The 12,217-nt window shown below is 51.2% G+C and overlaps 1 protein-coding gene across 1 annotated transcript; it reads right to left on the reverse strand.

The window, feature by feature from the left end:
- Positions 1 to 257: 257 nt before the first annotated feature.
- LOC144175649 (biogenesis of lysosome-related organelles complex 1 subunit 5-like) lies at positions 258 to 975 on the reverse strand. Its single transcript, XM_077704698.1, has one exon. It carries the CDS (start codon positions 945 to 947, stop codon positions 258 to 260), a length of 690 nt encoding a protein of 229 aa, XP_077560824.1. The 5' UTR covers positions 948 to 975.
- Positions 976 to 12,217: the final 11,242 nt, after the last annotated feature.

The following is a 12,217-nucleotide window of genomic DNA, read 5'->3' on the forward strand; positions in this document are numbered from 1 at the left end:
TAGGTACCTAAAAACCTTAGCTGCCCACCTTCGTTGATTCATTGCCCTCAACCTCATCTCAAAGCATACTGCTACGTAACACCCGGAACATTTCACATAGCATTGGACTGGACCACCAGGTTGTCAATCCATCGTACACTTCACCTATGGGTATGTGCCTCATCAGTGGGCGCGTACACCAAGCCGAGAGACGAAGAAGAGATCGAGCAGAAACGGACTGAGCTGCATTAGATTCCTTGGCTTTGTTCTCTTGGCCTTCAGCTGTAATTATCTGTATATAGACAGCTTATCCGCATCTGCCTCTTAACATCTTTTTGGTGGAGGTGCGGGGTAGACATAGCAATGCTGTCACGTTGAGCCGTATCTCGTGCGCGCACATCGACTCTCCACTGGTCCCTCGAGAATGATCTGAATGTCCGGGACGAGAGGTCACTGTGGTCGCGCCGTGCCCTCGCCCTGGCTGTGGGTGGCTGGAGCTTCTTGCGGACGCGGCGGTAGTGGTCGATGAGCTGCCGCTCCTTCTCCTCAAAGGCCTGGTCCATCCTGGCCGCCTTGTCCTTGACGTCCTGTTCAAACTGCTGCCACTCGCACCGCCGCCGCTCGCGCCGCTCCGACAGGTCGTCCGCCGAGCTGAGCTTGTCCTCGGCCTCGAGTATGCGGTGGCACATGGAGAGGGCCACCTCGAGGTTCCCTGCAAGGCTGGAGAGCCCCTGGTCCGAGGCCCGGCACGCCCGGTCCACCTGCGTCTGCCGCACCTCCGTCACGTCCTCCAGCAGCTCGAACAGGCGCTGCACCTCCCGCTCTCGACGCTTCTCCTCAAATTCTTTTATGAAGAACCTCATTTCCCATTGAAGAAACGGCTTGTGGTCAAATAGCCGTGAGTAGACCTCGGCAACATCTTTTACAACAGTCGCAGTCACAGCAGCCGACGGCGAAACTTCCGCCATGTTTCGGATAGGTAGCGCTGCGGCAGCTATCCCTGCGGCCACCGCGCTCCATCAAGTCTCTTTCCGGTGCCAGCGCAGGAAACGCCCTTCCTTGTGCCCAGCCAGACCGCTCCAACCTATAGAGATTCCTTCCGAACCTTTCTTTCGTGTGGGTTTGGACCTACTCGGTCCTTTTCCTCTGTCCCGTTCAGGAAATCGCTGGATTGCTGTTGCGACCGATTATGCGACCCGCTACGCTATTACGCGTGCCCTTCCCACCAGTTGTGCCACAGACATTGCTGATTTCCTGCTTCAAGACGTTATCCTACACCACGGTGCTCCTCGTCAGCTCCTCACCGACCGTGGCCGGTACTTCCTGTCTCGGGTTGTTTACGACCTCCTCCGCTCTTGTCGCACAAAGCACAAGCTAACCACCACCTACCATCCTCAGACTAATGGATTGACTGAAAGATTGAACAAGACCATCACTGACATGCTCGCAATGTACGTCTCTGCGGATTGTCTGGGTTGGGACGTTACTTTGCCATTTGTTACGTTCGCGTATAACTCCTCCCGCCATGACACCGCCGGCTATTCTCCATTCTTTCTTCTCTACGGCCGCGAACCCGCTCTTCCATTGGATACCCTCCTTCCTGATGCGACACCTGTAGCTACAGAATATGCTCGTGATGCTGCCGCTCACGCTGATGTGGCCCGCCAGGTTGCCCGTGCCAAGCTCTCGGCATCCCAGTCCGCTCAGAAGGACCGCTATGACCAGCAACATCGCACCGCCCATTTTACGCCCGGCTCCTTGGTCCTGGTCAGTACGCCATGCCGCCGAATTGGACTTTCCGAAAAACTGCAGCCTCGCTTCAAAGGCCCCTATCGCATTAGGCGCATGGTCACACCGGTCACCTACGAAATCGTTCCTGTTGCTTCGTCCTCACCGTCCCTGGACCCTGCACCTCAACTAGTCCACGTCGGCCGCCTCAAGCCCTATTTCTCAACGGCCCCACCTGCTCCCTGAGCCTAATTTCAACTGTGCACCGAGATGGTGCTTACCCCGCCGGGGGGGGGGGGGGTTCATGCTACGTAACACCCGGAACATTTCACATAGCATTGGACTGGACCACCAGGTGGTCAATCCATCGTACACTTCACCTATGGGTATGTGCCTCATCAGTGGGCGCGTACACCAAGCCGAGATACGAAGAAGAGATCGAGCAGAAACGGACTGAGCTGCATTAGATTCCTTGGCTTTGGTCTCTTGGCCTTCAGCTGTAATTATCTGTAAATAGACAGCTTATTCACATCTGCCTCGTAACAATATTTTACTCTGAGCTTCTCTACTTCAAACGACGCCCCGCCCATATCTCCCTGAACTGCTTCGTTAGTTCTTTTTCCATGCGCGCCTAAAGCCAAACGTCCTACCGTTCTCTGGTTTACTTCAAGGCCTGATACAACGTCTGATTTTAAGCAGAGTACAGCATTCGCAAACGTGAGACCCGGAACCATTACTCCTTTCTACATTCCTCTTACTACTTCATATTTGTTATACCCCCACAGAGCTCTATGCTTCATTATAGCTGCGTTTCGCTTTCCCTTAACCTTAAGTTGTTCCTCGTGAGTACTTAAGTAGTTATCCCCTTCGTTTATCCACACTCCCAAATATTTATATTCCTTCACTCTAGGTAATTCGCCTTGCTGGATAGTAACTACGTCGGTGGTAGCATCATTGAAAACCATTATTCCTGATTTTTCTGCACTGAAATTTAACCCAAAGTCAGTGACTTCCTCGCCGCAAATATTTATTAGCCGCTGAATATCGGTTTGGTTATCAGCTAAAAGAACAATGTCGTCTGCGTATAACATTCCCGGAATATGCTGTTGTACCACTTCGCCTGGCAGCATATGGGTTAGGTTAAACCCTACTTGACTTTCTTCCAGTTTCTTTTCTAACCCTGCCATGTAAAGCATGAACAGTATTGGGCTCAAAGGGCATCCCTGTTTCAGTTCCCGATGGATGTTGACCTGCTGGGCGCATTTCTGTCCTTCCCAATAAGGTGCACTCTATTGTCTTTATAGATTGCTATAAGGAACTGTACTAACTCGTCATCTAAGTTGCCGCTGTGCCTCATTACCGCAGCAGGACGTTACTGCGAGCTTCGAAAGTAGTGCGGTATTGTGAGCATTTTAAACAATCACGAGCCGTTTCCCTCATTTTATGGATTGATATGACAATAAACTACTGCAGTGACGACAAATAAACTACGCAAGAAAAAGTAGGCGGTATCACGCATTCATAGCAATCTCCTTTTAAAACGCGCGCGCCCGTTGTCATCGGGGGTCCGTCGCTTTGGCGGAATGATACCATACATGAGCTATTGCCCGAGTATAGTTTCCTAGTATACTTGGAATTAGCGCTTGTCCCTGCCGTCTTCCTTCGTCCTTGTTGTAATTTTTTGAGCTTCACAAGTCTACATTAGGCAGTTCTTGTGGGGTGTGTTGCTTTTTTATTCGGGTATAGTCATACGTGATATGCTTCTTTCTCAAATTTGCATAACGCTGGGCATAAAATAAAACTTAATGCGTCATGGTGCGCCTGAAGTCGCGAATGTTGCAAGCAAATGTATATATGCGAACAACTTTTGCTCTGATCTTATTGCGTAAAGAACTGCATTGCGTATGTATAGTTTTTATATCAGAACAAAAAAAATCTGGGCCACATCAGGTACACCAATTGCCGCGTTACCGGCGGGAATGCCACCGCGAAAGCTCAGTGGTTATGTTGTCGACGCTCAAGCTGCCTGGCTCTTTTCTTGCGCGGCGACGCGGCGACGCGGAGGTTGCGGTGATGTGGTGCTGCCCTCGTGCGGTCAGCCCCTCCAACTACACATAGAAAACACCCAATGCGCCGAGCCAGTATTGAAAAGGCCGTAAGGGCAGCACAGGAGGAGGCGAATAGCGCCCGGCCATGCGACTGTAAATGAAGCGGACGGGAATTTCTGAATTTATTTCTACAAGATTAGTTATGTATTTTTAGTATGCTGGGCTCAAAGCACGCAGGTATATTCGAAGGACCGTGGCAGTATTGTGTTAATATTAGCAGGGGAGTATATACATTTGTCTATATAAGCATAGTTTTCTCCGGGCTGACGCACATAATTTAAAGGGACACTGAAGTGATTTGTAAACATTGGGGGATTACTAGCGCAAATTGTAGTCCGGAGTCCATAGGCCATGCTTCGACCTCTCTGAGCGCGTTTACGCTAATTTAGTTAGTAGAAAAAGCAATTCGAAAATGCTGTCCTCCTCTATGCACCCTCGCCTAATTTTTGTGGCGTTTTCGTGTGACGTCACGAGGAGACGAGCTGGCAGTTGGCTGTGCTACGGCACGGTTCGCCGACCTTCCGATCGAGTCATTCGGCACAGCGTTTAGACCGCCGGCCGCCGACGGGTCGTCGCAATTGTCTCGCTCAATTGGAACTAAGCCACCACACGTTTGTGAATGAAAGAATGTACCTTTCTTTACTTTGTTAATTTGTACACTGTATCTAGCTCCAAGTCGAATCAAGGTCGCCTCAAACAAGCGCTGCACAAGGGCAGATGTGACGCTTCGCTGACTTTGCGCTAGTAGGAAAATCTAAGGAAACTTGAAGGCGGGAGAAGAGTCAACGAAGTCAATATCGGTACTGAGAAAATAAAATCAACTTCAACTTTTACTGTACAGCGCAAAACTAGGGAGCAGGAAGCACGTTTTTGCGCTAGGTGAACAAGCACAACGGTCAGCAGCACGACCGCACATCTGCGAACGCTTTTCCGTCCAAGAAATGCAATTGCTAGGCTTGAGATATTGTGGAAGTTTGGGGGACGCTTACTGCACGGCGTATACGACAAATATCACCTAAAGTACTTCAAATGATAAGGCTAAATAAAAATGTGAACTGGTTATACATTATATATCCATCCTCGGCAGAGCTAGAGCAGGTGGCCCTTATCCAAATTGACCTTTCAAAGGCATTTGATCGCGTTTCTCATGATTTCCTATTCGCACTATTGGCAGCGGTAAATTTAGGGGATGTGTTGTTAAAAGGCATTCAGCTTTGTTACAAACAGTGCACCACACAACTGGTCGTCAACCGCGTTCTGTCTAAGCCAGTTTCGATTAAGTCGTCTGTTAGACAGGGCTGCCCCCTTTCACCCTTGTTGTTTGCCATATACCTCGAACCTCTGTGCCTTAGTATTCAGCAGAGTGAAAGAGTACGGGGCTTTTCATCGCTATCCTGTGAGGTTAAGGTCCTTGCTTACGCGGATGACATTGCCTATTTTTGTGCTGATAAAAAAAGCGTTCAAGAAGCCCTTAATCTCACCAGGCAGTTTTGTGGCGCGTCTGGAGCAGCTGTGAATATGGAAAAAACAAAGGGATTTTGGTTTGGTGAATGGGGTGCGAAACCGTCCTTATTTGGTGGCATTTCTTGGGATAAGGACGCACTTCAATACCTAGGTGTACCTTTGCACCAAATACGAAACACCGGGCCTCATTGGTCATTGGCACTCCAAAAAGTCAAGCGAGCCTCTCAGGCATGGATGGGGCGAGAACTTTCTGTGTTTGCGCGTGCGCACGTTTGTAATGTCTTCCTTGTCGCAAAGCTTGTTTATGTGCTGCAAGTACTCCACTGTGCGCGTTCTAAAGTGCAAGCTTTGCATAGAGTTTTTGCAACATTTGTGTGGGGGTCCCAATGGGAACCTATGCGTAGGGACAATTTGTTTCTTCCATTAGTGTCTGGGGGTTCTGGGCTGATACATTTGTTTGTACACCAGCTTGTATCTCGGTTTTTCTTCTATAAGGTGACGCATCATCCACTTCTGCTCAACGTTATTCAACAGCGCATAAGTTTTCATTTACCGTTTTTGCTTGTCTCCACTGGTGAAGTCAGTACGAAACCGCCATGGGGGGTTTTAAAGGAGGTGGTTGACACCTTCAATTTCCTTACTGCGAGGTTTTCCCTGCAATATCTGTTTAACCTTTCCAGGAAGGCTTTGACGAACACTTTATTAGAGAGTCTGTTCCCAGTGCCGGTTTATCGCCAGCCTTACATTGGCCACCATAAGGACAGTGTTTTGAAGCGGGTCACACGTATGTGTCTTCCTCCAAATGCAAAAACGTTTTTCTTTAAGCTGCATACATCAACAGTCCCAGTGAAAACATGGTTGCGCGAGAAAGGAATGTCTATTCCTTGGTCTGACAATTGCCGTTTATGCAATCAACCTGAAACCATTGATCATTGTTTTGTTTTGTGCCGGGATGCGGTGTTTTTCTGGGATGTGTTGCAACGAACTCTTAAAAAGGACATGGACATTACCCCTTATACAATTCGGTTCTTGCCTTTTAGAGATGTTACTGGAGTGCCCTATGATATGTTTGTTGTGATCGGATTGTATAGCTTGTGGAAGTGCCGCATGACGGACAGGCACGCGGAACCCCCTCGCCCAACGAAGTCCATTTTTCGGGAGCAAACTGCGTTGGTGCGGAGCATTTATGCGGCGCAAAGTGACCCACCAGAATGGCTGCATCTGTTGGACGCGTGCGTCTGCTTGCCAGAGTTTTAACGGACGGCTTATTTTAGCTGCAGTGATGTGCATCTTCTTGGATGACTCCTAACTTTCGTAGGCTGTATTAAGGGAAGTTTTCCATGCAGTAAAGAAAAAAAAATAGCTTGTGCCCGAGTGGTCTAAGGGGCTAGTTATCGTTTTGAAAGTTGCAAGTTCGAATCCCCAAGGGTGCATCGTTTTTTTTTGCCAATTGATTTTTTCGTTTTCGGCCGATATTTTCTAAACTGAGTTAACCATTTTTGGGCCGTAACGTTCACTGTTCTACGAGCGAGTTTGCAGAACGCGTGCATACTGCCACTGACGCTCCAGCGAGTTCTCGTTAGCGTGCTGCTGCTTGCAGGCAGTGGGCACAGGCCTGAATCAGCACACCCTTGGCCTGGTGCGAACATGCTTTTAAATGCATAGCATTTTAGTAACTCACAATGTCACGCGGCGTTGGCGTGCCTTGTCGTAGTCCGCATGCGCGCCTTGTCGTAGTCCGCATGCGCACCCTGTCGTAGTCCGCAGGCGCGCCTTGTCGTAGCCCGCAGCCAAAGAAATAACAGTTTCCGGCGCCCGGTTTCGAACCCATGACTCCGCGGGCGGAGCGCAGGGTGCCAGGCGCACTACCGACCGAGCCACGAAACCGACACAGATTTCGATGCACCGAATGCGGCTTATATCCTTCACTCATTTCTCATTTGTTTCGAAAGCGCCACAAGTTGTTCCGCGCCTCCAAAACATGGCGACACGGGTCCCGCGATCGAGAGATACGACTTGCCGGCGCACCCCCTCGGAAATGCTGTGCATTTGATCGTGCCCCTCGCGAGGGGGATGTCTTTTTGTAGACGACGCTCTACTACAGTATTGTTCTTGGCGAGCAAATTTCACGAGTTGGCGAGCAAGTTTCATCATTGATCTGGGCTGATGAAAACCTGCTTTCAGCTTTTGCTGCATCTCACAGGTCATTTGCAAGAGTTCCGTTCGACTGGGAACTCGCGCTTCGTTCCTTGACGCGGCCCGTGTTTTCACCGCAACGATTTGCATCACCGATCCACGCTCGGGCTCACTACTATAAATCCGCGCTCAAAAACCAGCCGGACTAAACTGGGTCGAAAGAAAATAACAAAATAACTTCTCTTTTTTACGATACAGGCATGAGTGACGCAAGCTCTGAATATGATGGAAAAGCGCATGGCATTTGAATTTGAGCGTCAGCAGTGACGCGGAGGGCGTCATCCACTGCGTAGGCGTCGGTTAGTGATTTCGGCGATTCCAAGCCGTCCTGGGAGACTTGTCTCAGGCATTTTGCAACCAACAATATGGCAGAAGGGCGGTACGGCGATTACTGAGATATCGAGAAGGCCCATCCAACGATGCCATCGGATGTCAAACATGTTGTTTTAGAGAACCGAAACCGAAACTTGTTTGAATGTTAACCTCGGACATCGTCCAATCACGGTGCCATCTCCTCGCGACGTCACAGCTTTATTTGGTGCTGCCGCCACAGACCGCGCATGGTAGTTTTTCTTCTTTCCCGCTTTATAAAATAAGTAACGACTTATCAACGGGATAGACGATGAAAAGTGTGGTAATTTGAGCCAGTCTACGCACTGCAAGCAAAACCGGGGGCTTGACAAATTCACTTCAGTGTCCCTTTAAGAATGTGCGTGGACCGGGATAGACCAGTAGTTACTGTAAAAGCAGATATTTAAAAGTGTCAGTTTCCAAGATAAGAATGTCAGGAATTCGGCACTAAGAGAGAGAGAAAAAAAAGCTTTTATTGAGCGGCTGGGATTAGGGAAGTGTAGTGGCCGCCGGTTGTTGGCGGTCGGCGGCGACGATGCAGGTCATTCCTCCAAGGCGATCTGAACGCCCGGTTCGGAGCAACCCAGCGCACCGTCCCATTGCTAGTCACGGCTGATTAAATGGAAGCGATTGGAAGGACAGGCCCTCATAGAGTGGGCAACTGTGGCGCGCTGGCCACATGCGGGGCAATAAGGTGAGGGGTAGAGGGAAGGGTGGATCTGATGGAGCACCGCCCTGCAGGGAAATGAATGAACCTGAAGATGTCGCCAGGTGCGCGTTTGCCTATTGGTGAGCTGGGGATGCGTCGGGGGGTATTTTCGGTGGGCGAGGCTATTCATATTGTTACGTGGCGGCAGCCCAATGATGAGGCGAACCATTGGCGACGATGAAGTGATGTATTTACAAGATGTTGCCGCAGAGCGATGCAATCTATTTACAAGCGGCCATGATCGCTCGGGGAGCCGCATCCTCTTCGTCGTCTTCGGCGACGGGTTATGGCGCTTTGGGGCGTTGTCCACGTAGGTGTTCCGTGACATCACCCCCCGGTGGAGGACGACCGTCCCGGTCGAGGCCAGGGTAAAGACAGGGTGGCGAAGCGGATGAGCAAAGCGATGAGAACATGTACAATGATGTCCTTGCCGCCACTGATGATGGTGATGGTTGCGATGAGCACCGCCCCGGAACAGCTGTGACCACCGCCGACCCCACGAGGAAGCGTCCAAAGCTTTCGGAGAAGCGCCGGAGATCTGGGCGGGGGGACGTCGTCGACTATACGTCTGGTCGTGGCTGGTCAGTTCGTCTGGTCTCGGCGGGGCACGGGCACGGGACACGGGGCTGGGGAATGTCGCGTCCGTGGCTCACCGGGGCTGGGACGGGCCGACGCTTTCCAGGGGCCTGGATGAGACTGCTTCATGAGCCGAGACGGGGTGAAGCTCGGGGCCGGGATGGGGCTGAAACCCGCACCATCCACCAAAATGTTACGTGGCGGCAGGCCAATGATGAGGCGAACCATGGGCGACGATGAAGTGATGTATTTACAAGATGTTGCCGCAGAGCGATGCAATCTATTTACAAGCGGCCATGATCGCTCGGGCGAGCCGCATCCTCTTCGTCGTTTTCGGCGACGGGTTATGGCGCTTTGGGGCGTTGTCCACGTAGGTGTTCCGTGACAATATGTTGTTTGTTGTTAGCATCTCACCTATCCCCTTTTATTCCCCTTCTCCCTTTCCCCCGGACTGGGTTGTATGCTGGTGAACTCCAAATGAGTTCAAAAAATTACACCACCTCGCCGAAGCGAACTATGTGGTGATGCAAAGCAGAATTGTTGCCGTCCATTCAGCTCATAGCTCATCGGTCGGTGCAGCGTGTCTCAACCGAAGCACCAACTCAAGAACCGGCGCTCGGAACGGGTTTATTATATAGCGCAGATGGAGTGGAGAGGAGGAGATGAGAGAAAAGACGCGAATGCGCGCCTATCGCGCAGCTGCCGTGTTGCCGTTATGTTGAGTGATCTGGTGTTTAGTAGCGCCAGAGGGAATTCCACGTACGGGTCCACACCGCCGGCAAAGACACGCAAGTACTGTTGTGTTACGGTGAGTAAACGGTGGTGCTCGAGGCGCCGAAGCTCGTCCATCATGTTCTTGTCATTGTTGTAGTCTCTGTAGTAGAATCAGTAGTCTCCCTCAGCGTTGGTGAGGTAAAGATTTTGACGTTGGTGCGTCGCCTGAGAGCAACGTACACGTCCTCGTATTCGCAGCTTTGTCTTCTTCTCCTTCTTCTTCAGCTATACCCCTACGGGAAGATGACGACGGTGGTTGAACGCGAACCTATCTCGTGATGGTTTCTTTCGTTGGCCAATCCCTAGGGGGCATCCTGCCAAAATCGTCATCAGAAGCGCTGCGGATAGGGCGAGAGCAACGTACAAACCCTCCTCTTCGCAGCTTTGTCTTCTTCTCCTTCTTCGTCTTCAGCGGTTCCCCTACAGGAAGATGACAGATGACGACGGTGGTTGAACGCGAAACTATCTCGTGATGGATTCTGTGGTTGGCCAGTCCCTAGTGGCATCCTACCACAATCATCATCAGAGGCGCTGCGGACGGGGCAAGGACGCGGGACTATCCCCCGAGCAAGAGACGCTAAAGTTTTCAGCGTCCTCCTTTAAAGTTTTCAGTTCGTCGTTTCGGTTGACCTTCAGCTTCGCGTGCCCTCGTTGTATCAGTAGCTTTGACGTAGTTTGAATGAGTCAAGGACATGAGGCGCGTTCGTAGCACTTGCTCCTGTCTGGGTTTTGTAGCGCAGTGGGAAGGGCGCCGCGTACCATCCATTGCAGCCAGAAAGTCGTGGGATCAAAACCAGGCCAGGCGCTGCTTACTATTTCTTTTTAGATGCGACTGCATCTCATTCACTCGCCTTGTCTCTGCATCCGGCGTCAGCGTTGTTGTCGGCGTCCGCCCCTTGTTGTCGGCATCAGAGAGGGGGTGAGCGCTCTCCGCCGCTCACCCCCTCTCCTCTCCGGTAGTGAACACTCTCTCGCGAGGGGCATTGGATTAGATTCGAATGGATTGGCTTGGCTTGGCTGTGCTTGGATTGGATTGGATTTGGATTGGATTGGATTAAAGTGGATTGTGTTGGATTGTGTTGCGTCATAGCCGCGGCAGGCGCACTGGCGCCGGCGCGTCCCTTCACCGTTATGGGCGCTATAAAATGCGGTACCTGCGGCAGACCGTTCAAAGCGCAAAACGTAAAAGAAGGGATGACGAGAGGCACAGAGACACGCGCTCACGCGTGTCCCTGTGCCACGTGTGCGTGGCGTGACCTCAAAAATGTACCGGTTTGCGCACGATTTCTGTGCATATATTTGCCTTCTTTTCCTAATAAATCTTAGTTGGAAGTAGCGCGAGTCCCTGTGCCTCTCGTCTTCCCTCGTTTTACGTTTTGCGCTTTGAACGGTCTTGCAATGGAATACCAACTTGCCCAGAAATCCGCCTTAATCTGGTACCTGCGCCGCTCCGCTCCATCGTTCTAGCGCCATTCCTCCGCTGTCCAGCGCTACAACGCGAACCCCCTATGCGTCCCATCTAGACAAGGGTTCCCGTAAGGGGAGGTGGCAGTTTTTTTATACTGTAGGGGGAGAGGTGCGGATAACGGATGGACGCCGGACATAGCCCCGAGCAAGAGATGCTTTGCATCTAAAATAACCCCAGTCCACTACTTTTCCACTTTCTGTACCAATAAATCACTCACTCAGTCACGCGTACATACTGTCCCCTAGGTGCTAAGTTTCATATTCCAACGCTAGCACCAATTTTAGATGCGGAGCATCTTATAGTCTGGGCATGTCCCGCGTCGGCGTCCGCACTCACACTGCGCAGCTGCACGTTTCCTCCTTCCCTCTCTCCCACCGCTGCGCGATACTCCCGCCACTTCTCTCGTACCAGCTGCGAGCACTTCGCCTTCGCTTCTCCCGCGTTCTCGCTTCTGATTTCGCGGCGCATGCTCGGCGCTTGCGCATCCGTCCTCCTCTCGTGTCCTCTCCTTCAACCTTGAATGTAAATCGGGTAGCGGGCTGGGCGCGTTCAGTTCTGTGCTTGCTGCGGTTGACTCCACTTAACTCCGTTCTTGCGATGAAATGTGATGGAAACAATAGTCCCATCAGTTAGTGGATTGGCGCAAGCAAGCGTCAGCACCACCCCACAAACAACACAACGGCAACACAAGGGAACGCTGAGATGCTCCTCATCTACTCAGCGTTCCCTTCGGGAAGATGGGGCTAATTTTTGTTAGATGCAAAGCATCTCTTTCTCGGGGCTATGTCCGGCGTCCGTCCATTGTCCGCACCTCTCCCCCTACATTATAAAAAAAGAAATAGTTAGCGGCGCCTGGTTTAGATC

Source organism: Haemaphysalis longicornis, unplaced genomic scaffold, assembly GCF_048455015.1.
Source record: "Haemaphysalis longicornis isolate Haplotype H1 unplaced genomic scaffold, Haemaphysalis longicornis Haplotype H1 scaffold_3, whole genome shotgun sequence".
Taxonomy (NCBI): domain Eukaryota; kingdom Metazoa; phylum Arthropoda; class Arachnida; order Ixodida; family Ixodidae; genus Haemaphysalis; species Haemaphysalis longicornis.

Coding starts and splice junctions, on each gene's coding strand:
- LOC144175649 (XM_077704698.1), bottom strand. CDS start 947: ATGGCGGAAGTTTCGCCGTCGGCTGCTGTGACTGCGACTGTTGTAAAA.